The sequence below is a fragment of the Hibiscus syriacus genome, unplaced genomic scaffold (genome assembly GCF_006381635.1).
Source record: "Hibiscus syriacus cultivar Baekdansim isolate YM2019G1 unplaced genomic scaffold, ASM638163v2 tig00006570_pilon, whole genome shotgun sequence".
NCBI classification, from domain to species: Eukaryota; Viridiplantae; Streptophyta; class Magnoliopsida; order Malvales; family Malvaceae; genus Hibiscus; species Hibiscus syriacus.
Genome location: NW_024062102.1, coordinates 962848 through 984185, shown reverse-complemented (window position 1 = coordinate 984185; position 21338 = coordinate 962848). Strand labels below are relative to the sequence as shown.

At 33.4% G+C, this 21338-nt stretch overlaps 1 protein-coding gene across 2 annotated transcripts; it reads right to left on the bottom strand.

The window, feature by feature from the left end:
• Positions 1-2850: 2850 nt before the first annotated feature.
• Positions 2851-12802, bottom strand: LOC120200833 (lysosomal Pro-X carboxypeptidase-like). 2 transcript variants are annotated; one of them, XM_039201579.1, is made up of 10 exons: positions 12370-12802; positions 12084-12273; positions 11811-11944; positions 11471-11583; positions 11267-11390; positions 10883-11038; positions 3549-3704; positions 3353-3432; positions 3191-3240; positions 2851-3104 (listed from the first exon to the last, which is right to left on the bottom strand). In XM_039201579.1, exons 1-10 carry the CDS (start codon positions 12751-12753, stop codon positions 2971-2973), a joined length of 1521 nt encoding a protein of 506 aa, XP_039057510.1. In that variant the 5' UTR covers positions 12754-12802; the 3' UTR covers positions 2851-2970. The 2 variants fall into 2 exon arrangements, with proteins under 2 accessions (XP_039057510.1, XP_039057511.1); XM_039201580.1 differs by having other exon boundaries at positions 12084-12295; positions 12370-12660.
• Between the last annotated feature and the right edge of the window lie 8536 nt (positions 12803-21338).

Below are 21338 nucleotides of genomic sequence, written 5' to 3'. Positions count from 1 at the left end.
CACATATTTTAAGTTCTCAGAAGTGTACCATGGGCTATTAAAAGAGATAAAATAAATAAAAAAATGTGTGATGATATGTGTGTTGCTTTGTGAAATGTATTATATGATATGTTACGAATGTTAAGTACAAGATTATATGTTTAAATGGTTGAATGGTTTTGCATAGTGACAATGATAATAATATTGATGATGTTGATGCTGCTGATGATATAATTATATATATGTGCACTTATGCTTTTGTTACATGGTATGTGTTATCGGTTCTTTATATGATTATATGAAATATTTAGAATATGATTAAGTGACAAGATGTTTTATTATATATTTTATATGCCTCATTAAGTCAACGACTTAGCGTGTGAGTGTTTCACACGTAGGTACAAAGAAGTCAGAAGAAGATCAAAGTTAGGACATGCAAGACTGCATATTATTACAGAAGATCAGATCAAAATTAATTGACGATGTATGTTCTTTTGTATATGTTATTTTGTTGGCATGTAAATGAAAGTTTAAATCAAGTATGCTCTGATAGAATTTAGTAAATTTACTTGAATTCAGTTAATGCAAATTATTAAGTTTTATGTTAAATTAGAGTATGAATTACTCCACGGTTTCGTTATGATATATTGTTCAAATTATAAACAAAATTTTAAAAGTAAATGTTTTGAAAGGTTAAGGTGACACCTCGGATTCGTATCTGGGTCGGATACGGGTTGGGGTGTTACAATATATATATAGTTTAACTAAATAGAAGACTTTAAAAATTTGGTAATATGATAAGATAATTAATTAATGATAACATTGTGAATACATTATTATTTAAATGATTGAAATTATGACTAAATTAAATAAAAATAAAAATTTATATTCTAAAACATTGTGAGTGGATTATGTTTTAAGCCCAACAAACCCTAAAATATTTTAATCCTAAACTCCCCCAAACAACAACCCACCTACCGTTCTATCCTTTCTCCCGTTTTTTTCATGCTTTCTTCTCCAATAGCGTCCGCTCCACCATATTCGTCGGTGGTGGAGGGAATTAGATTTAGGGATAAAAACTTTTACTTTTCTTGATTTCTTACCTTCTCAAATGGAATCCGAAGCCCGTTCTGTTGCTGCTGATCTTTGCGTGAATGGTGAGTCTTGTTGGATGTGCTCTCTGTTTTTGATTTTTTGTTTTTAAGTTTGCAGAGCTTTTTTGATTTATTCCTTCTATATTTTGTTGGATGAGCTTTGCGTTTTTTTATTGAGAATTCCAGCTTTTTTTTCGTTCTTTTTATTTTTTTATAGTAACGGTTGAAAAGCGGTAATAGTGTCCCGTTATCGGCGCTATACACTGTTACCAGTTAAATTGTAGGCGTGACAGACTGCTATCGACATGATTTAGCTACCCACCATTAAATTCAGAAATATCGGTTTCGGATGGTGGTGTGACCACAAAATAGCGGTCCACTATTTGAAACCCTGGTATCTTCCGAAACATTGAAGGCGAATGGATAATGGGGTACCATCGGAACATCTGTCATTGCTCCGTCCTTCATGCCGAGCTTTGGACTCTCCTGGATGGTTTAGTTATCTCTTGGAACCGAGGCTTTAGACAAATTGAAGTGAAAATGGACAAAGAGAGGCAGTGAGAATCCATAACTCCCTAGAGCAGACGCACGAATCATCAATCATCGGGATAATTGATGCTCTAGTTCGTCTTGGACCGATGTACTGCAATAATGGGGCTCCCGGTGCTGCAACATCCGCCTGATGATATTCAAAGTCTTTTTCACCTTGTCATGAACTCATGATGAGTGGAGAAGAAGATCAATCCACTGCTAATATAATTTGTTTTCTTTTGCAACCATATATATTTATATTATGTACCTTTTAATATGACATCTCCTTGTAATTATATCTATTTTTGTTACTCTTATGAACAAATTTTTTTATGCAATAAATATATTTATAATAATTATTTTAATATATGATTATAGGTGAAGTGATAAAATATTTATTTTTATAAATTTATTAATTTTATGTATAATAATAATTTTAATTTTTGGTTTTTCAAATTAAATTATTATTGAATTAACCTCCTAACATCGGTGAAATAGGAATTTTAACGTATATCAGAAATATATTACAATAATTTCAGTTTTTTCATGAAATCGAAAAGTTTAAACTAGAGTAGATATCTAATGAAAAATCTGGCAAATCAGTCTAATATATGAAATCAAAAAGTTGATCAGAACATTTTGGTTTTGACTGATGGAAACCTTTTTGTGATTCCAAGAGTATGATGTACTAATAATATCCTTGTCTGAATCCCAATAAAATTTGAAGACAGTTTTCTTAATGATGGGGAGTTCTAACGTCCCGAACTTCCCAATAATGAATAAATTGTAAAGTTTAAAAATTGTTGGGGGCCTAAGTATAAATATGAAAGATTGCAAAGTAAATTAAGGATATCCAAAAATGAATTGGTAATTTTTCACAACATTCAAAGTGTTATAATCAAGAATCAAGCAAAGGTGTAACTAGAGTTTTAATGGATTCCGAATTTGGTGGTAAAAGATGAGAATTCCTACTCTTTCCTTTTCTTCTAGCTTAATTTTTTGTATTTTAAAAGCTCTAATCGTATATATTTATAACTCATGTGTTGATTTTGGTAAACAAGGACCCTTCTGAGAATTGATAACATTCTTACAAAGGCATTACCAGAAATCCAAGTTGAACATAATAGGCGTGAACCAAGTGATTTTAGTGGTTAAGGGATTGTTGTTGTCTCTTGAAGTCTCGAGTTCGAGTATCGCAATGTAGGGGCATGGGACAAGTGCTTACCGGCAACAATGAGAAATTGAAGGAGCAATCGTTGCTTTTTCAATTGTATAACATGCAATTGTTCTTATTTTCTCAATATTAAGCAGGTCGATTGCTACATTGCTTATACAATGTTTAAACAATTTATTTTCCTTACCTCGGTTAGGAATGATGTGCAAGGTCATCATAATATTCAGAGATCCATTTGGAAATGATGTTGATCTCCATTTGCCGCACATCTCGAAGCCATTTCGGATCTTCTTTAGTCGCAAATCTTATATCCACATGGTGTGCCCCTAAACAAATGCATGCCAACATCATTTCTCATCCCAATTTATTATATATATATTGAACACGAATATATATATAGTTCCCAACAGACCTTGTTCAGCAACGATTGCAACAATGGTTTTGGATATGTTCTTCAAAACCCTGCTCAAATATCATCAAAATAGAATCTCAAATGTTTGTAGATGTTGTTCAAACCCTGAGTCTCTGTCTCCATTAAAAATATGCATGAAACTTGGAGAAAAAAAGATGTTACCCTCCACCACTCCAAGGATCTCTTAAGCCGTTAAAGAAGATCATATTACTCCCATACCTCTTCAACACCCTGTAAATATCCTGTTTCCACTTGTTTTAGAATCAATCATATTTTTCTCAAAAGACATGCATGGATATACGTGCATGAAACATGCATGCATGTATGTATGTAGGTAGGTACAAGATTGGATACTGACACGGCCACCAAATTCGGTAGTAATCCAGTTGGGTCTGGGATCAACGCCAAAGTCGTCTTTGCAGGTAGCTGCTCTCTCAGAATAGCTCCATCGTGACTCTGGAAATATGCTCTTCTTATTGTTCCCTTCCGTTGGCATAATCATTTCCGTACATGCCTACTTACATCAAGGAACAGATGAAACCGGGTCAAAGCTCAAAATGTTTTTATATATTTGAATGTAGATAAATATGTTAGTTTATTATTAAATACTATTTTGAGCTTGAACCAAAGCAGATTTAAGTATAACAATTGATTGTTGACGTTTAAATATAGCATGCATGTGAGTTATGCACATGAATTCCTTGGATGTTCTCTTTTATTATAAAGGTTCATCGGTTTTGCATTTCTTTATTTTGCTAAGTGGTGAAACCATTATGATTTTCTCTTTCGGTGAAAAAAAATGACAAAATTTAATCATGTGAGCTAAATTATAAATGACACTTCATTGAGCGTAGAACGTTAATAGGACTTTCATATTAATTTGAATATCTAGATTTACTTTTTAATAGTTTTTGATGTTGTTATCAATGTAATCAATATTAACTACACATTTAAAAGAAAGATAGAGATTAACTAAATTTGTAGTTGATATGTATTTTTTTGGTATAACAATTTCTAGTTGATACTGATGGTAAAACTACAATTTTAGTTGACAATATTCAATTGAATTTTTAATTATTTTATTGATTAGAAAATATTTAATATAATATATATTGATCAGTAGTAGAGAATCTTAACCAATATAAATCATTAACTGTTGAAGGTGAATGTTTTAATGTAACTAATGTCAAGATAGAGATCGTTGAACATAACCAAAATTCTAGTTGAGTTACTATAATTAAATTTATTGTTTAGAGATTATTGGGTATATTTAATAGATATTATTTAATGCTTGAAAATTTTAATGAAGAAGATTTTTTGTTATTTAAATGTTCTTTGTTATTAATTAATATGATCCAAAAGTTTCTTTGTTATTTAAGAATTTTCTTAGTGAAGAGGAGTTTAGCCTATAGGATTAAGAGAGTTGAGAAGGTTGTTATAGTATCGTTCTAAGGAACGATGAGCAGTGTAATGTAAGCAGAATCAGAGAAAGAAATGAGAAAAAATAGTAGAAAGACTAAACTTCATTCATATCATCGTGTTCAATTCTCAATAATCGAGAGCTATATTTATACAATTGATTAAAGCAAACAAAGAAGCTTAACAGCTCATAACCACCCCAACTGACACTTAACTGCCTAACTACACAAGAGCCATCAGTTGAAACCGTCCCAGCTCCAGCTCATACACCAACATTCCCCCTACTTTACTACTAGCTTCCTCGAGCCTTTTAACGAACGCAAGACACGCAAGACCATGAAACAACATTCCCCTTACAACAACTCTCCTATTACTTAACATCATTCGATATAACTTCTTGCTGAAAACAAAAAATTCGCTCAAGAAATTTAGTCACCATATTCCTCAATTGTTGAAAACAACAGATTTGCCTCGGATTTGTGAGACAAGTAACCGTTGTCTGTGTTTAAGAAACGCTGGAGCGGACAATGGTTTAGTTAGGACATCAACAACCTGTTCAAAAGCAGGCACCTCCTGAACTGATAGCTTGCCAGTAGTAACCATTTCCCTAACAAAGAACAAATCAAGTTCAACATGTTTGAACTTGGAATGCAGGATCGGATTTGCAAAAACAGCTACAGCACTGGAGTTGTCACACCACAAGACAAGTTTCCCATGAATGGGCACTCGCAGCTCGCCCAACAATGATTCAAGCCATACCATTTCCGCAGCAGCACAGTCAACACTCCGGTACTCAGCTTCCGCCGTAGAACAAGCAACTACCTGCTGTTTACGAGAACTCCAAGAAACCAGATTATCACTAAAGTAGATACAGTATCCCGAGGTCGAGCGTCTATCTTCATCTGACCCCCAATTCACATCAGCAAAGCCTACTAAAGACAACCGCGACGAGGCTGAAAAACGAAGACCAAAATCAGCAGTAGCCTGCAAATACCTCAGTATCCGTTTTACTGCTTGAAGGTGAACATCACACGGTGCTTGCATGAATTGACAGACCTTATTCACAGTAAAGACAATGTCTGGTCGCGTGATAATGATGTATTGCAGAGCACCGATAAATACTCCTATAATGAGCTGCATCCTCAATTGGTGTTCCAATGTCAACCGATAACTTGCAATTAGGAACCATGGGTGTAGGAAGGCCTTTAGCATCTTCAAGCCTACTTTTAAGCAACAAATCACGTATATATTTTTGCTGACTCAAGATAATCACATCAGCTTCTTGACACACTTCAATTCCCAAAAAAAAAACTCAAGACCCCATGGTCCTTTAGTGCAAACTGTTTGTTAAGAACATCGATCATACCTTGCACTTCTGTTTCACAGTTGCCTGTGATGATGATATCATCTACATATACCAGTAGATACATAATGTTGTTAGTAGTTTCCCTAACAAACAGTGAAGCATCAGACTTTGCTAACACAAACCTCTGAGCCACTAAAAACTCCTTTAACCTTTCAAACCATGCTCGGGGAGCCTGTTTTAGCCCATAAATGGCTTTGTTAAGCTTGCAAACCAAACTTCCATCACCTTTTTCTTAGCCTGGTGGTTGTGCCATATATATCTCCTCAGTTAGAACTCCATTGAGAAAGACGTTATTTATATCGACTTGCTTTAACTGCCAACCCTTAGCTAGTGCAAGCGAGAGCACGACTCAAACTGTTGTTGGCTTGACCACAGGGCTGAATACTTCATGATAATCGACACCTGGTTGTTGCAGAAATCCCTTGGCTACAAGTCGGGCCTTGTACCTTGCTATGGATCCATCCACATTTTGATTTTGAAAATCCACTTACAGTTCACTGCTTTCCTTCCACTCGGGAGAGGAACAAACGTCCAGGTGTTGTTTTTCACGAGTGCATCAAACTCCATTTGAGCAGCAGCTCTCCACTCAGAACTCTTCATGGCTTCTCGAATGGTCCTTGGTTCTTTATCTGAGCAAGCCACCTGAAATACTCTCGGCTTCCAAATCCCATTTTTACTTCGAGTCACCATGGGATGAACATTGGACTGTTCAACATCATCCTGAGCACTAGGAATTGATTCATTAATAACAACATCATCACTTAAAGCAACTGGAACACGTAACTCATGTGCACCATCAGCATTAGTCGTCCCTTCACCACAAGCCACAGCAGGCACTTTTAAACCATTACCTGTACACATATTCTCCACAGTGTCTACTGCGTGTGACGTGCCAGGGAAACACAGGTCAGGGCTGCGATTATAATAAACCATTGAATTTGGCACAACCTCTACACACCGTCTAGGTTGACCATTGTGTAACTCTTCAGAAGATTGTATTACGGGCAGAAAATTTGTCGAGGTGACAGTACCACAACTTGATCGACCTCCTTGCTTACCAGCATAAGGAAAAACTCATTCATCAAATACAACATGTCTTGAAATAAAGACTCCCACAATCATCTAAACATTTGTACCCTTTATATAACGGACTATATCCAAGAAACGTGTACCGTTTTGACCTGAAATCCAGCTTATGTTGGTTGAACGGTCTTAAAAGAGGAAAGTAGGCACACCCAAATATCCTGAGCATGGAATAATCAGGAGTCCGTTTATAGAGAATCTCAAAGGGAGACTTGCCACCTAACACTTCAGTTGGTAAGCGGTTTTTTAAATAAACGGCTAAAATAAACGTATGACTCTAGAAATTTAAGGGTAGTTCAGCCTCAGCTAGCAGTGCTAATCCCATTTCAACGACATGCATGCGTTTCCTCTCGGCTTTCCCGTTTTGTTCAGACATACTGGGATAGGAAATCCGTTGTTGAATGCCATTAGCAAGGAACCAACCTTTGAGAGCTTGATACTCTCCTCCTCCATCAGTCTGAACAATTTTGATTTTGAAGCCAAACTGAACTTCTACCATCTTGTAGAAATTTAAGAAACATTGCATAACCTCATATTTCCTTTTTAGTAGATAAAACCAAGTATGCCTACTGTGCACGTCTATAAACGATACATAATACGAATAACCATCAGCAGAAACAACAGGTACTGGACCTCAAACATCTAAAACAATCAACTGAAAAGGTTCCTTGTATTCAGTTAAGGAATTACAAAACGATAATTTATGAGCCTTGCTTTGTAAACATGTTGTACATACATGAGACATCTTATTGTCACTAGAACTGATATTACAAGTCTTCATTACGGCTCGAACAACAGTCATCGAAGAGTGACCAAGACGTTTGTGCCACAAGTCTATTGAACTCGACACTCTCGAGACATTATTCAACTGCCAGCTTGAGTCCTTCACAGTGTGTGGCAGCAACTGATACAACCCATCACGCGTGAGCCTCCCTTTCAACAGGATCTCACGAGTCTGTGAGTCATTCAAAAAATAGTCAAAAGGATGAAACTCGATAAAAACCTTATTGTCACGAGTGAATTGTGACACATACAGTAGGTTCTTCTTTATGTTTGGCACATGAAGCATATTTTGTAGCAACAAAGGCTTCGAATTACTCAACATACAAGACTGTCCTATATGTGCAATCTTAATACCTTCTCCATTTCCCATAAGTAGATTATTATTACCTGTGTAAACTGAACCAGAGTTGAAAACAGACAAATCATTGGTAACATGGTGTGTAGCTCCTGTATCTGGATACCAGACAGCATCAGTAGGTTTAATTGAAGTACTAACTGAAGGAACTGTTGAAACAAAAGCAGCTGGTGAAGATGACATCGAGGAACCAAATGAGTTCTTTCCAACAGTAGAACCAAACGATGAATCACTCGAGGCTACATTAATATGGGGCATTGACACTGGATATGCAACTTGAGGAGTAAGAAAGTGACCATTATGGTAGTATGGTACTGAACCAAAGGATTGCATGCCAGGAAAGACTAGGTTAACACCTGGATGACAAAAGAACATAGGGGTCTGAGCAAAACCAAGACTAACCAAGTGATTATATGCTTGCATGATGGCAGCAGATTGCTGTTTATCACCCGAGAAGACACGCGACTGTCTCCATCCTTCAGTAGTCGACGCAGTAGAATCAGGCACCCCAGAATAATCTCGATCAAACCTATGATAGCACTTATGTACAGTGTGGCCAAACTTTCCACACAATTGACATTGAGGTCAATTAGAACTGTTAAATCGACCACGACCTCTACCTCGAAAATTGTCACTTTGTTGAACTCTCACCGAATTTGGCTATGACTGAGATGCAGAACTACTAGTGGTCTTCTACTCATCTTTATCACTAGAATTAACTGCCATGTTAACTGAAGCACTTTCAAATAGGAAAATCTTCTGTCGAGCTTCACAATCAAGAAGCATCTCAGTTTGAACATCCAATTACAAGGAATCACGAGAGGCTATAGCAATTATAGACTCAAATTCCATGGACTGACCAGCCAAAAGAACACTGACATTTTCTTGTTCAGTTACTAAGCTTCCTACTGCGTTTAGCATATCACAAATGGACTTAACTTTTGCCAGGTATTCACTTACTGTTAAACCAGCCTTTCTTTGCGAGTGACGACTATGTCTGAGGGCTGATATCTTTGCACTAGACCGTGCACCAAAGAGTTGTGAAATAACACTCCAAATAGCAAGAGTTGTGGTGAGACCAGTGAGATGAGGGAGAACTTCTGTACTTACAGTGGTTAGGAGCCAAGATGCTAAGAGTTTGTCTTGCTGCCTATACACCACAAAGGTTGGGTTCTCTTCTTCTTGCCCTGAATCATTCGTGACAAACTCACTAGGAGTATAAAGATCAGTAGACACATATTTCAACAGACCATATCCATCAATAATCAACATCACTTGATGCTTCCACAAGAGGTAAGTGCTTTCAGAAAATTTTACAATATCATGCTTAGGAATGTGTTGAACACTCAAACTGACCGAAGGAGACGCCATGGAAACCAGTCAAGCAAGCGAATCAACCAAGAAGTCAAGAACGATCTTGTACCACCTGACCTTCAAGACTTGTAACCACCTTCAGCACCTGACTGTCACCGCGAAGGAACTGACTTCAATACATTGTGAAAAGAGCGAAAACAAATCAAGCAGCGAACAACGAAGGAGACTCCATGATTTGGCGACTGATACCATGTTATAGTATCGTTCTAAGGAAGGATGAGCAGTGTAATGTAAGCAGAATAAGAGAAAGAAATGAGAAAAAATAGTAGAAAGACTAAACTTCATTCATATCACAGTGTTCAATTCTCAATAATCGAGAGCTATATTTATACAATTGATTAAAGCAAACCAAGAAGCTTAACAACTCATAACCACCCCAACTGACACTTAAATGCCTAACTACACAAGAGCCATTAGTTGAAACCGTCCCAGCTCCAGCTCATACACCAACAAAGGCAAGTAATCCTTAGGGACTTTTATAATTTTCTCAATGCACAAGTTATGAGTCCTTGTTATGAGGATGGTAATTTATAGATTCATTAGTGTATAAATTACAATTTTGATAAAATAGTATTTTATTTCTTGACATCAAATCACATTAAATATTATCTTCTTTGAGTGTAGGTAATCTTCTATCTTATCTTCATTTTAGATGAATTAGTTTTCAAATCACAATTTTTAACAAATTTGATATATACTTAAATGTTGCAAAATTTGTAACAGTTTATGTATACATAAAAGGTGATAATATTTTGAGCATATATTAAAATATTGCAATATTATAACAATTTATACATTTTTAATAAAAATTTCACACGTCTTTTGGTAACATTTTAAATAGTTTACCATTTTTCTCCTTAAATTTGTTATTTTCCCCTAAAATTTCCACTAAAGTAAATGGTACTAAATAAAGTAGGAAATTTGTAGCGTGAGAAAGGAAAGAAATGGACCACATGTAGCATGTGCAAGCACGAAATTACTATTTATCTTTAATTTATTTTATATCTATAAATATGAATTAGAATCTTTGTATTGTTATTCTAATTTATATATATATATATATAATATTATATTAATTAAGAATATTTATTAATTGATAGATTGATTTTATTTTTTAATTTCATAAACAAATAAAAGAACTCATTGTATATATTATATTTAAAAATATATAGTAATAATTAAAAAACAATTCCTTTAAAATTATGATTAAACTTATTATTATATTATTTCTAAACTGAGAGCAAAAATGTGAAAGAAGGATATGGTTTTTGATTAAAAAAAAGAATGGTAGTAGGGGGAATGATTCTGGTACCTGCCAGCCCCACATATCGAGGCCATGAGGATCAGGAGAATATGCCAGATTGAAACACGTGGCTGTCCCAGAGTAATTATAGTATACATTAGCTGCACCGTACAACTTTGCAAATGTATCATTCCCTGTCTTTGGATCATCGATGGCATTACACATCTGCTCCAAAATTCGTTAAAAAAAGTACATTAAATAATAATTAAATTATAACAAGCAGACATGAAACAAGAATCAAACATCCAAAAGATTAAATTATTTAATTTTAAAAAATATGAAAATTTACTAGTTATTTAAATTTAAAATTAAAGAAATAAGATTTAATTTATAGAATATTATTTATTTAAATATGAAAGAAATTATGATTTAAAATTTTTTTTATTGAGTTACCTGTTTTACTGGATAAGCTGGCAAAGGATTCAAAAAGTTGGAGGGAGTTGGATAATCTGTCATGGCAGTGTAAACAAATGCTGTTTGAAGCCAACCCTCCAAAGCGTCCGCATCAATATAATTTCTAGAATTAATCATTTAAAGAGATGATTAATCTCAAAGATTTGGATTAAATTTATGAGATTAATTATTGAATCGACTTACTTGCAGATTCCAAATGATTTTCGGAGTAGCTCAAGTCCCCCAGATCGCTTGCCGGTGTTTTCAATTTTTTTCCACGATCCCATTATCACTTTGTAACAAGTTTCGCTTTCGCTCTGATTTCATAGATTTGTAAATATGTGAATAAGTTCATTGCATGTGATTCAACTGATCAATTTTGAGCATGAAACAATGTAGAATGCATGTGAAATTTTACCTAAACAAAAGTTCTTTTTTTTACTACTTTGTTTGGTAAAAAAAAATTAAATTGATGTTAGAATATTTTTAGAAATGTTCAAGGATTAGTGGTGAGAAAAAAAGAAGAAAAGTTATGAGAAAGAACCCTGAAATCTTGAGTGATGATGTTGTTGAAGCTATATGGTGATGTTATGTTCTCAAAGTTGAGGATTGGAGCTGAAGACGCCAAAGCTCCGATGGCGATATGCGGATATTTCAATCGAAACCAACTTGCCAGCACTGCCCAACATATTAACAAAAATTGAAATGATTGAATCTGTAGAGATTTCAGAGAAAAAAACAATAGAAAAGAAATTAAGGTTGATTTGATGATTTTTACTGTTTGATTTATTTTATAAGGAGTTTTAATTGTTCGTACTTCCACCGTAAGAACCGCCGAAAACCACCACGGGGGCTTCAACCGCCGTCAGGTTCTTCTTCAGATCAATTATCAAAGTGGCGTAATCCGCCAAGGCCTGCGTCGAGGTTAGATATCCAAGTGTACTTGCATTGCTGTAAGCAGTTTCTTTATCACCGCCGAATGGAATTGATTTTCCATAAAATCGATGCTGCAAATTCAGAGCATAAGACGTATCCTTTTTGTTTGGTCACGTAGAAAACGAAGGAAAATAAAAAAAAAATATTAGGAACTTAATGAATCGTACCTCGATGAAAACAAGAAGAGCATCAAAATCCGGTGCAATGTCGTACATGAATCCTGTATTTTGAGCGAACCATTCAATGTCTCCTTCATTTCCAGTGTAAACAAAGATTGGGGAATTCTTCTTCGGGCCACCCCAATAAGTGTCATTGATCAAATATCTATGCTGAAATCTCTGGTAACTCTTGGGATTGAAGTTGAAATGATCAAGAATTTGGGTGAAATACTTTGCTTTGTAAGGCTTATTACTGTTCTTTCGAGCAAGCTCTGCTCTAATGGCGGAAGAAGGAAATCTAGATGCTGGTTTAGCAACAGTTAAAGAAGAAATCAAACAAGAAAAAACAGAGAAAAGCCAGAAAAGTATGATCAAATTCTCTGTTATCCTCATGATTCTGATGAGCTTTGCTGGGTTTTTTGAGGGACAAACAGAATCTTTAACTTAAGTAATTAATAACTGTTGGAATTGAAAGAAATAGTTGGTTTGGAAATGGTTTAGAATTTAGAAAGTTGTAGGTAGGACCATTGAAATAGCAGGACATCATGGGTGGGGTGGCCAACTTTTTCCATTGTCTAACGTTTTCTTCCAATTTGGTCATCACACTTTCATTCATTAATTTCAACTTCATTTTATTTATTTAAATTGTCATTTTAACACTGTTTTAATTGTATATACAGCACATAAAAGAAGAAAGCTACAATTTTGATGCTGACATTGGGGAATCTTTTGTTGTTTTATTTTTTAATAAATGATGAGAGAATATAATAAAAATTAATAATTTTCAGGAGGAAAGGTTCATAAAATTTGATGTAGACTAATCAATCATATCTCTTCAAATTATAAATAAGATAAAAATTAAACGTTGAAAATAAAAATAAAATTATACAAAAATTAACTTTTTAAAAAAAAATAAAAATAAAAGAGATAAATAAATTGAAAGTGAACGATAAATACTAATTAATACCGACATAATAATAGAACATAAAACGTTAATAGTTGACTTTATCACAACTCAAACACAATATATTTTGTGGTGATTGTAATCACCTATCAATATGATAGTTTCAACTCGAGGGTCCAAAACATGACATATCAACAAGATAACCAAAAAACCACTAATTAAAAATAACAATTTTTGAAAATAAAAATATATTATCAAAACATATGACAAGAGCAGACAAAAATATATACTGATTTTTCACTTTTTAGATATCTATATTTGATAAATTTAAATATATATACATATCTTATCATTATATTCTTTTATAGTTAAGAGAGGTAGAGTTCAAACTATAAATAAAGAGTATCAATACAATTTAATTAATGTTATCTAAAAATATACATATGAACAATATTTGGTTTTAAATATACGAAAAATTTATAAAAACTGAGTTAAATATATATAGAGGCAAGATACACCAATATAATGTAAAACTTAAAAAAATTATATTTTAAAATTGTTGGATGAGTAAAAATGAATAATCAAAATTAATAGTAAAATAAAATTACTTTTACGAAATAAATTACTTTGTATAAAAGTTTTAATGTTCACCATAAATTATTTAATTCATCAAATTCAAAAACGAATAAAACTTTTAATCTTATAATGTATAAGTAAACCCTAACTCAATGTCGTTTGATATTAAAAAAAAAACGTTAATCTCAAGAATTTAATTATAGTTGTAAAGGAGTTGATCCCTAAGATTGACAATTTGTCCAAAGGTGTGCCGGCCTGGTCCCCAACTAAGTGGCCTAAAATCACGGGATCTTCCTTTGTTTTTTACCCTTTTTTTCTAGTTAAAGTACTTTGTATACTTTGTAAATTACGAAAAACTTACGATCATTTTGATAATAAATATTTAAATATTTTGTAGATATTATGTTTGTATCCAAAAATATTAAATGTAATAATCATTCATGAATCATCAAAATTACTTGATCTGTATCATTTTTTCAATTAAATTAACCATTTGTACAGAAGTTACCTATTCCCAGTAAAGTGTAAACCATTTTTCGTGTAATTAATTGTATGAATATTTTTTAACTCCCGCATGATACGAGATACTTTATAAATAGAAATATTTGTATATCGCATTAATAAATTTAATATTTTTATTAGTTTTAATGAATAAATTGGCATCTGAACTAAATTTAACTTTTTTACCCTTAAAATTTATTTGATAAAATTTGATCTTTAAAGTTTCATCTTCTTCTATTTTAGAATTTTTTACTAATAACGTTTTCGACCCCAGTTTGCTCACTTTTCCTTTCGCTGCCGCTAGTTCATTTTTTTTATCTTTGATGATAGTTTTTGTGTTGATCATCGACCGTTGATATTTATTATTTTTTTAATTTTATTATATCATATATTTTTTTCTTTTTTTATTATATCACATTTTCATATGTCTTTATATCAAATTTTTAATCATTTAACCGTTATTTTCATTTATCATTTTTCTTATAATTGATTTTGATATCACTACGTGGGATCCAATCTCAATGAGCCTTTATTTAGGGTTAATTCTCTTTCTTATTTTTTAACCAGCCAGATGATGTCTTGTGGTATTATTTGTTTGGTTGTTAATTAATTTGAAAAAGACAAATAATTATTTTTTAAAAATTTGTTGACGTAGAATTTCATGTGAACATGTCATGTCAACATTTTAGTTCACGTGGACATGTCATGTCAATAAAAAACGTTGATAATTAATCAATTAATGATTTTCATATAATTAGGGACATTTTATAATAAAACGAAATGTCGGGATCAACATATTTAAAAAAAAATAAGGGTCAAAATGATACTATTATTAAACACTAAGAGTTTTTTTTTATCATTATGCCTGATAGTTATAGATGCACTACTTCTTTTGAAGTTGCAATTACATTATAATTAATATACATATGAGCAATTATAATTAAATTTAATTATTAAAACTACAACTACAATCAATATATATGCATAAGTGCAATTACAATCAAGCATTATAAATATATTAATGGATAGTTTAATAATTGAATATATCTAGACTTGTATCTAAATAAATCTAAATAAAATTTAAATTAAAAATTTACACAAAATTTACGTACTATAAGACTCAAACCCAATCCCCTCAAATGCTCCATATCCTCATCGAGGGACGGATTCAAGATGTAATTATGAGATGACAAATTATTTAATTTTATATTCCTAAAAAATAATTAAATCATAAAAATTAAGAGATTAAAGATTTAATTTTATTAATTTTAATATTTAAATATCTTAAAAATATAATTAAGCCAAACAAAATTAGGATTAAAGCTTAATTTCATTAATTTAAAGCTAATAGTGTCCTAGAAAGGTGTTTGGATCGTAATTTAACAGAAGATGAGGTAAAATCGAATTTGATCGTAATAAAAAAAAACCTCGCTCCACCGTTGTTGTTTGGGCAGTGGTGGACCTCTACCACCCTTGCTTTTTTCTCGCTCTCTTTCGACCACTTCTCCAAAGATCTCTAAAGCCCAACACCGTGTACGTTGAATCCTTTTTATGTTCGTAGAACAAAAGTTTGGTCGGCTGCCCTGGTGTTTTTGGGGTTTTCTTTATGATTCTGTTTCAAAACGTGAGTCTCTGTGTGGGTTTCTAGTATGCTTCTGGAGTTAGCTTGTGTTAGTTAATACTGCATGCAACCTATTTGTGTAAAAGCCACAGTGAACCAGTCTATTGCTCGTTTGATAAATAAATGTAGAACAAACATTTAGAGCCTGGTTTTCTCCTATTTGTTACCGCCGCCCTGGTTGATTGCCCAGCTGCTTCTCCCGTTTTCGATTTAGGAAGCGTTCATGGAGTTTTGTTCAATGTTGTTCGTGTTCATTGCTTTTGGAAGTAGTAGGAGACTTTGTGTTGGAGCTATTGTTGCGTTTGTTAGGTTCGGTAGCAAGCATGAAGCCAGTCGTGCGATTCGGAGGGCAGATGTGAGGTTGTTGGAGGGGTTTATTTCTAAAGTTTTCCTTGTTGTTTCTTCGGTGATGAGGAGGTGGAATCCGACTCTAAGAGATTCTAGGTATTTCAAGGTGTTTAGTGTAACACCCCAACCCGTACCCGACTCGAATACGAGTCTGAGATGTCACATTGACTTTTTAAAAAAACAAAATTCTTAACAAAATACAGAACCTTTGGACTTATATTAAGAAAATACTATTAAATTATACTTCATTATAAAAATTTAAGGCAAAAACGTATTTATGAACAGTATTATACGGTATGAACAGTAATGAACAGTGCTACAATGCTACATTGCATCGATGCATTGCTACAGTGCATAGATACACTAAAATTTTGAAGTAAAATTGTGCATCGATGCATTACTACAGTGACTTTCGTAAAATGTACATAAAACTCGTAAAAATTTAACCGTTCATTACTATGCATTTATATTTACATAAATACGTTTAAAACATTACAAAACTCGATCAGAGCATAAATACTTAATTTACCGATTTTGTTTACATGCCATCCTATTTAACCCATAACAATACATACTATTTAATCTACTTCTTATCTGACCTTCAAGTGGAGTTATGTTGTTTTGCTGAGCTTATTATGGATCTCTCCGCTTTTCAGTACCTACATGTAAAACACTTACATGCTAAGTCATAGACTTAGTGAGGCATAATTATAATAACAATGAAATGTAATAATGATGACATAATAAGATGAAATGTAATGAAATCAGCTATGCAATCCATGTAATCTGTATAACAATGTATCTTACCAATAATCCCATCAAATTAGCTATCATGAATTCATATAATAAGTTCAATATGTTCAATAGGTTCAATAGCCCATGATACAATACTAAGAACCCGAGGTATGTGAGTACTGTGAGGTTATGCACAATGCTGTCACCACAGCTCGTATAAATTTGCACCAAAGTGCCACGTAGAATTTGTCTCGAAGGACCGCGTAGAAATGCACCGAAGTGCCACATAGAATTGCACTGTAGTGCCATATAATATGTCCCTAAGGACCACATATAAATTCCTTAAGAATCATATACATATACCAAGGATCAAGTAGGTGTCTCAAAAGACCTCATACATGTTCCAAAGAATACATATATGTCCCGAAGGACCACATAAAATTTTGTCCCGAATGACTGCGTAGACCCTCTACTCTTGGCATACCAACTATACCTATAGTTCTCATCTACATAACATGGGCTTTCACAATTCACATAGTTTATATTGCGTAGACATATCATTTCCATACCTTTATCACGTAGTTCATATAACTTTTCCTGCATATTCATGTCACATAATGCATATGATATGAATTCATGTCATGTATAATAATATGAAATGTCATCATGTATCAAAATATTGAATCTAGACTTATCACAAGTCTAGAACTGAATATAATACTATATTCATGCTATGCATATGCACTCACCTATATCTCTTTGCCTTTTCCTCGATCGATCTTACTTGTCACTTGTTCTAGAACTCGTTTTGGCTCGATATCTACATAATTATAATTTTCAAGACAATTATAAGAATCCTAAACCTTATAATTCGATACTAATAACTTAAACAAATTTAATAAACTCATATTCCTAATTTACTTTAGGAGTGTACCGATGCACTATGGGTGCATCGATACCTAAATTAGGTTCGAAATTCCCATGCATCGATACATCCCTTAATGCATCGATACACATTCAAATTTCATCTTAGTGCATCGGTGCCCATTCATAGTGCATCGATGCACATGTGACCCGAATACGAGTCTAAGATGTCACATTGACTTTTTAAAAAAACAAAATTCTTAACAAAATACAGAACCTTTGGACTTATATTAAGAAAATACTATTAAATTATGCTTCATTATAAAAATTTAAGGCAAAAACGTATTTATGAACAATATTATACGGTATGAACAGTAATGAACAGTGCTACAATGCTACATTGCATCGATGCATTGCTACAGTGCATCGATACACTAAAAATTTGAAGCAAAATTGTGCATCGATGCATTGCTACAGTGACTTTCATAAAATGTACATAAAACTCGTAAAAATTTAACCGTTCATTACTATGCATTTATATTTACATAAATACGTTTAAAACATTACAAAACTCGATCAAAGCATAAATACTTAATTTACCGATTTTGTTTACATACCATCCTATTTAACCCATAACAATACATACTATTTAATCTACTGCTTATATCTCTCCGCTTTTCAGTACCTACATGTAAAACACTTACATGCTAAGTCATAGACTTAGTGAGGCATAATTATAATAACAATGAAATGTAATAATGATTGCATAATAAGATGAAATGTAATGAAATCAGCTATGCAATCCATGTAATCTGTATAACAATGTATCTTACCAATAATCCCATCAAATTAACTATCATGAATTCGTGTAATTAGTTCAATATGTTCAATAGGTTCAATAGCCCAAGATACAATACTGAGAACCCGAGGTATGTGAGTACTGTGAGGTTATGCACTATGCTTTCACCACAGCTCGTATAAATTTGCACCGAAGTGCCACGTAGAATTTGTCTCGAAGGACCGCGTAGAAATGCACCGAAGTGCCACATAGAATTGCACCGTAGTGCCATATAATATATCCCTAAGGACTACATAGAAATTCCTTAAGAATCATATACATATACCAAGGATCAAGTAGGTGTCTCAAAAGACCTCATACATGTTCCAAAGAATACATATATGTCTCGAAGGACCACATAGAATTTTGTCCTGAATGACCGCGTAGACCCTCTACTCTTGGCATACCAACTATACCTATAGTTCTCATCTACATAACATGGGCTTTCATAATTCACATAGTTTATATCGCGTAGACATATCATTTCCATACCTTTATCACGTAGCTCATATAACTTTTCTTGCATATTCATGTCACATAATGCATATGATATGAATGCATATGATATGAATTCATATCATATATCATAATATGAAATGTCATCATGTATCAAAATATTGAATCTAGACTTATCACAAGTCTAGAACTGAATATAATACTATATTCATGCTATGTATATGCACTCACCTATATCTCTTTGCCTTTTCCTCGATCGATCTTACTTGTCACTTGTTCTGGAACTCGTTTTGGCTTGATATCTACATAATTATAATTTTCAAGACAATTATAAGAATCCTAAACCTTATAAATCGATACTAATAACTTAAACGAATTTAATAAACTCATATTCCTAATTTCCTTTAGGAGTGTACCGATGCACTATGGGTGCATCGATACCCAAATTAGGTTCGAAATTCCCATGCATTGATGTATCCCTTAATGCATCGATGCACATTCAAATTTCATCTTAGTGCATCGGTGCCCATTCATAGTGCATCGATGCACATGTTAATAATAAACTGGTTTCACCCGAAAATTCCACAACTTTTCATTAAATTTCCTCATATAAAACTCCTTTCATACCACTAAATTCAACTACAACCATTTTAACTAACTTTTATCATTTCAACACCTTATTATCTCCCATATCTCATTTAAATTCTTAAAACTAAGAATCATACCAAAATTTCCATGTAATCCAAACTTATTTCTAACACTTATAACTTATTATTCACACCTATGACAAATCAAATTCAACTTCTAAATCCATTTATACATCCTTATTCAAAATTTCACTAATCTACTTCATATATTTAATCTTTCATAATTTACAAATCTTTGAGTTTCTATGATCTTTTTCATCTCTATCATCTTTCCTAAAGCTTCATGAATCAAACTCATGCTTTAATTTGAAGGATTAACCAAAAGAAATCAAACTCACCTTATCTTAGCTTTGGTTTCACGTTGAAGAAGAGAAGAAGATGGGAGAAATATCTGGAAACTTAATTTCCCAACATATGCTCCACATGGGTATTATAATACCCACTATAAAATTTTTAATTACTTTTCTGGTTCAAAGACCCATTTACCCTTTTACTTCTCATTCATTTGCTAAATCATCCTACATTAACATCTTTCAATTAAATCCTTCACTTTTTAATTTATTTAATCTGGTCATTGAATTTTAAAATTTCACACTTTGGTCACTAACACGGTATTGAGGATGTTACATTTTGGGTGGTCAGAATGTCGTAGGTGGTCGGTCACAGGAATACGTTTCAACGTATCAACAATACAAGATAGTAGTTGCGAGTGTTTTGTTCCTTGTCAGGTTCTTGAAAGATCGATCCCCCTTCCCTAGTTGGACTAGTCATGCTACAGGGCGTTTTAGAATGGTCCGCAGATTGCATTACGACAGAGAGATTATAGTCTGGTTGCGATAAGCTTTAGGTTATTTTTCGAGGATGTCTTTCACATAGTCTTTCAAGTAGAAGGGTTAAATGTAAGGGTTCGTATTAGGCTCGGTCTGCTGGTGGTTATCCAGTTTAATGAGGCTTTGGAGCGTATGGCGTGCTGGAGCAGTAGAGTTATTTGGTTTCGAACCTGGTTTCTTGAACTGGAATTTTTAGTAGGGTTGGAGCTGAGATTCATAAAGAAAATACGGGTTTTTCATTGTTATTCCATTGTTAGCGTGGTGCTTTTATTTCATCATCAATTTGGGGATCTTGTGGGGTTCTGTCCTTTCTATACGTGATGAAAAAAGTTTTAGAGTTCATTTTCATTGAAGTTAAATTGCTTCTGGTAGAGTTGTGGGCTCTGGTGGTTCCAGTGCATTGCTTTGTTATATTAAAGGAAAGGGGTTTTTTTCCATTTTTTTCTTTTCGGAGCTTCATGTAGGAGATTGAGAGTGTAGTTATGGCTCTTGAACTGGTGGTGGAGCGGTGTTCTCAGCTGCTGACGGTGATGGTTTGTCTTCTAGGTTGCAGGAGAGGTCTGTTCCTTTAGTATTTACTAAAAATAGTTTCATTGTTGCATTAAGCAAGTAGTGTGACGAGGGTTCTCTGACATGCAGATTCCCACATGTTATTCCT

Coding starts and splice junctions, on each gene's coding strand:
- LOC120200833 (XM_039201579.1), bottom strand. CDS start 12,753: ATGAGGATAACAGAGAATTTGATCATACTTTTCTGGCTTTTCTCTGTT. Junction 11,039..11,266: donor CAGCTTATCCAGTAAAACAG/GTAACTCAATAA, acceptor ATTTTGGAGCAG/ATGTGTAATGCCATCGATGA. Junction 3,705..10,882: donor TCGATATGTGGGGCTGGCAG/GTACCAGAATCA, acceptor TGATGTAAGTAG/GCATGTACGGAAATGATTAT.